This window comes from Calidris pugnax, unplaced genomic scaffold, assembly GCF_001431845.1.
Source record: "Calidris pugnax isolate Ruff unplaced genomic scaffold, ASM143184v1 scaffold1585, whole genome shotgun sequence".
Taxonomy (NCBI): domain Eukaryota; kingdom Metazoa; phylum Chordata; class Aves; order Charadriiformes; family Scolopacidae; genus Calidris; species Calidris pugnax.
Window position 1 is genome coordinate 1 of NW_015092053.1, and position 4687 is coordinate 4687.

A 4687-nucleotide genomic window follows, 5' to 3' on the forward strand; every position below is an offset into this window, starting at 1 on the left:
CTGCTCAGCACCGTCCACCAGCAGTGGGGGTCCCGAGACATTTGCAAGGGCTGAGCTTGAGATGTGCCACGTCTCCCCAGACGGAGCTCTCAGCTCCTTGTACCATGTACCTCGGGGAAGAGCAAAAGAGGTCTTTTTTGGCCAGACTTGCAGAAGTCGACGGCTAATGCCTGCAGGCGCATGGAAACCAGCTCCGTTGGACTGGTATGTGATGCATCGTGCTGAGCAGGCAGTGTCCGAGAGGAGTGCCTTTGATTTGGCATTTCCTAAGCTCATGGCTTATCAGATAATAGCCACACTACATGCGTCAACTGGGCAATGGTATGTGGTTGTCCTTTGTAAGGCCACCTTTTTGGCCAGCGCCACAATCCCGGACTTCCCTGTATCTCTGAAAAGAAGGCCTGGGTCCAACCCAAGAGCTAGCAATTGGCAAAGGGCTATGGCACGCAGGATTCTTGCAGTCAGCCTTTGTCACGCTGCGTGCCCTCTTACACAGCCACATAATGAGCAGAGAGCGGGGCTCATTTGGCCCATGAGGTGGCAGCTGGCAAGTGTCCGAGCAGGGTAATTGGAGGGGCTGATAGAACGGGTTGGGGCTGGTGAGGAAACAGCATCAGCAAAAGAGCCCCGTGTCACCCAGGGAGGAGGCAGGGGCTTGGCTGGCGTGGGCCACGTGCCCCCAGTGCGTCCAGCTCCTCCCCACGCTCCCTGGACCAGCATAAAAGCAGTGGCCTCACTGAGCACTGGCATCCACTGCTCCTGCCTCGCTCTGCTCAGGAAACAGGTAGGTGGGTGCCTGTGGGTCTGTGTCTCCTGTGGCAGGGGCAGGCCTTGCACAGGCAAGGTGGTGGCTCTGGTCCCTGCAGCTCCAGGGCACCTCTGGGGACAGGGCACTAATTGAATGGGTAATGTCCTCCTCTCTCATTACAGTGTTTTTTTGTGTCCCTGTCTTTCAGGCTCAGCTCTCTCTCACACAAAGATGTCTTGCTACGACCTGTGCCCACCAAAGACCAGCGTGGCCGTCCCTCAGCCCATCGCTGAGAGCTGCAACGACCTGTGCACCCGCCAGTGCCCCGACTCCACGGCCTTCATCCAGCCACCCCCTGTCATGGTCACCTTCCCCGGCCCCATCCTCAGCTCCTTCCCCCAGCAAGCCGTGGTGGGCTCCTCTGGAGCACCTGCCTTTGGGGGCAACCTGGGTCTGGGAGGCCTCTATGGTGCCGGTGCCACCCAGGGCTCGGGGGGCCTCTGCACCTTTGGCAGAGCCTACGCTGCTCCTGCCTGCAGCCCTTGTGTCTTGCCCCGCTACAGCAAGAAGCTCTGGGACACCTGTGGACCCTGCTAGACCCAGCCCCACACACCCCACCGCCCATGGGACAATTCAGCCTCATGCCTCCTCTTTTTTATCCCCTCCTGCTCCTCTCTGTATGATACATATTTGCCTTCCTCTGGCCATGCCCAGATACGCAACTCCACCTTCATCCCACTGGGCACTAGCTTGACTCTGCCATGACGACCACCTGGCAAAAGCCTGAAGGAACAACTCTTCTGAAGCCTGGTGGGTCAACATGCCTGCCTTTGCCTCCAGAGATGTTTCTTTCTCCAGTCAATAAAACAATCCTGCATCCAGTCCCTGCCTCTGCCTTTTTCCTCCAAGGACCCAGCAAGGGCTGCAGGGTTCCCTTGTCCTGCTGCAGGACATGCAGCCCTGGGGCTTTTGCAGATCTTCAGCCTCCCAGTGCATGAGCCCGACTGCTCTGGGGCTGGGAGCACGCCAGAAGCAATTCCTGCTGCGTCTCCAGCCCCTTTGTGGTTCTGGTGTTCATCTCTTTCCCTGGGACAGAAAGACCCTTCCTCTTCTTCCATATCCCCTTCACTTTGCCATCCTTCATTCTCTTTTACTTCTTTCTCTCTCTGCTGATCTTTACCTTAGCCTTTTCCTACTTGTCTGACTTTTCTGCTAAAACTCCTTCCTTTTACCTTTCATCTTCTCCTCATTCCCATTCTGCTTCTCTTCATTTTCTCATACTTATTCTCTTTCATTTCTGTTCCTTTCTCCCTTCCCCTAACTCATGCCATCCGTATTCTCCTTCAACTTCCCTTATCCTTTCCACTGCCTCATTTCCTGCCCTTTTTCAGCACAAACACACCTGATGCTCCTCCGTTCTGTGCAGAAGACACAAAATCACACAAAACCTACCCTGATTATTGTGGCAGAAGACCTTGCAGGACAGGCTTTGGTACTGCCCCCTCCTCCAGGGCCACCCAGAGCCAGTTGCGCAGCAACACGTCCAGACGACTGTTGCATGTCTCCAGGGATGGAGACTCCACAAACTGCCAGGGCAATCTTTGTCACTGCTTGTGAAAGAGTGAAAACAGTGCTTTTGGGTGTTTAGGGGGAGCCTCTTGTGTTTCAGCTGGTGCCTGTTGCCTCTTGTCGAGGCACCGGACACCTCTGCAAAGAGCCTGGCTCCATCTTCTATAAACCTTTCCTTCAGGCATGTATGCACCTTGATGAGACCTCAACTGGAGGCTCCAAAGCACCAAGAGGAACAGTCCCAGCTCTCTACCATGTCCCCAGAGGAGACAGGCTCCCTGTGCCCTCATCATCTCTGTGGTCCTTTGCTGAACTCTCTCCAGTAGCCCCACATCTCTGCTGTGCTGGGGAGCCCATCCCTGGACACAGCACCACAGAGGTGAGCAGAGGACAAGGAACTCACCCTTCACCTCCCAGCAACCACTCTTCTCCATGTAGCTCAGAGAACCACTGGCTGCCTTGGCCACAATCCACCTTGCCAACTCATGCTCAACTCAGTGTCACCCAGCATCCCAGGGCCTTTCCTGGCACACAGCTCTCCAGCAATCCACAGCCATTTCCCATGTCCTGGCTTGAACGCTGTCTCTGGTCCAGCTTCCTCTGCGCAGACACCCAGAGATGCTGCCATGCTTCTGCAGAGCAGAGGCTCTTGGCAGAGTTGGTGCCATTCCTGGGCCAAGAAAGCCAGGCAAGGAAGCACTGCCAGCCCCTCTCCTGCCCTTTCCCCACCTCCTTTAAGCTCCAACACAAGCCTCGCTCTCCCTCCCCTTTCTGACTCCATCCATCATCACGCGAAACTGCCCACACTCCACCAGCCTGGGAAACTGATGACCAGATTTTGCCCTCACAAAAATGCTGGTCCCTGCAACCCAGGGTCTTCCCAGCTTGGGACAAGGAAGGAAGGAGACGCTCCCTGGACCAGCATAAAAGCAGTGGCCTCGCTGAGCACTGGCATCCACTGCTCCTGCCTCGCTCTGCTCAGGAAACAGGTAGGTGGGTGCCTGTGGGTCTGTATCTCCTGTGGCAGAAGCTGGCGTGGGGCCTCCCTGGCCAGGAGAGCTCTGACAGCAATGGCCGTGCTGGCAGCAACCTTGGATGGCCACGGTGGGACAAGCCACGGTGGGAGGAGGAAGGAGCCCTGTGGCTGTGGCACCCAGAGCCAGGCCCTGCAAAGAATCTTGGGGAGGGCTTGTGTGGCCTCTGTGCATGCAGAGAGCGCAAGGCAAGGGGTGTGGAGAGCAGGGAACTAAGAGAGGCCATCTGGGCAACGGATAAGTTTCTGGCAGTGAGGGCAAGTTGGTGGCTCTGTCCCCTCCAGCTCCAGGTCCACCTCTGGGAACAAGGCGCTTCTGGAATGGGACATCTCATTATCGCTCATGTTGTTATTCCTTGTGTCTTTGACTTTCAGGCCCAGCTCTCCCACACAAAGATGTCTTGCTACGACCTGTGCCCACCAAAGACCAGCGTGGCCGTCCCTCAGCCCATTGCTGAGAGCTGCAACGACCTGTGCACCCGCCAGTGCCCCGACTCCACGGCCTTCATCCAGCCACCCCCCGTCGTGGTCACCTTCCCCGGCCCCATCCTCAGCTCCTTCCCACAACAATCTGTGGTGGGCTCCTCTGGAGCACCAGCCTTTGGGGGCAACCTGGGTCTGGGGGGCCTCTATGGTGCCGGTGCCACCCAGGTCTCGGGGGGCCTCTGCACCTTTGGCAGAGCCTACGCTGCTCCTGCCTGCAGCCCTTGTGTCTTGCCCCGCTACAGCAAGAAGCTCTGGGACACCTGTGGACCCTGCTAGACCCAGCCCCACACACCCCACCGCCCATGGGACAATTCAGCCTCATGCCTCCTCTTTTTTATCCCCTCCTGCTCCTCTCTGTATGATACATATTTGCCTTCCTCTGGCCATGCCCAGATACGCAACTCCACCTTCATCCCACTGGGCACTAGCTTGACTCTACCATGACGACCGCCTGGCAAAAGCCTGAAGGAACAACTCTTCTGAAGCCTGGTGGGTCAACATGCCTGCCTTTGCCTCCAGAGATGTTTCTTTCTCCAGTCAATAAAACAATCCTGCATCCAACCGCTGCCTCTGCCTTTTTCCTCTGAAGACCCAGCAAGGGCTGCAGGGTTCCCTTGCCCTCCTGCAGGACATGCAGCCCTGGGGCGTTTGCAGATCTTCAGTGCACAACTGCTCTGGGGCTAGCAGCCAGCCAGAAGCAATTCCTGCTGCGGCTCCAGCCCCTTTGTGTTTCTGGTGTTCATCTCTTTCCCTGGGACAGAAAGACTCTTCCTCTTCTTCCATATCCCCTTCACTTTGCCATCATTCATTCTCTTTTACTTCTTTCTCTCTCTGCTGATCTTTACCTTAGC

The 4687-nt window shown here is 56.6% G+C and overlaps 2 protein-coding genes across 2 annotated transcripts; both read left to right on the plus strand.

Moving 5' to 3' along the window:
• The first annotated feature begins 970 nt into the window (after positions 1-970).
• On the plus strand, positions 971-1630 carry LOC106900212 (scale keratin-like). The gene has a single exon (XM_014962205.1). The coding sequence runs from the start codon at positions 980-982 to the stop codon at positions 1343-1345; it is 366 nt and encodes a 121-aa protein (XP_014817691.1). The 5' UTR covers positions 971-979; the 3' UTR covers positions 1346-1630.
• A 2107-nt stretch (positions 1631-3737) lies between these two features.
• LOC106900213 (scale keratin-like) lies at positions 3738-4393 on the plus strand. The gene has a single exon (XM_014962206.1). The coding sequence runs from the start codon at positions 3747-3749 to the stop codon at positions 4110-4112; it is 366 nt and encodes a 121-aa protein (XP_014817692.1). The 5' UTR covers positions 3738-3746; the 3' UTR covers positions 4113-4393.
• Positions 4394-4687: the final 294 nt, after the last annotated feature.

Coding starts and splice junctions, on each gene's coding strand:
- LOC106900212 (XM_014962205.1), top strand. CDS start 980: ATGTCTTGCTACGACCTGTGCCCACCAAAGACCAGCGTGGCCGTCCCT.
- LOC106900213 (XM_014962206.1), top strand. CDS start 3,747: ATGTCTTGCTACGACCTGTGCCCACCAAAGACCAGCGTGGCCGTCCCT.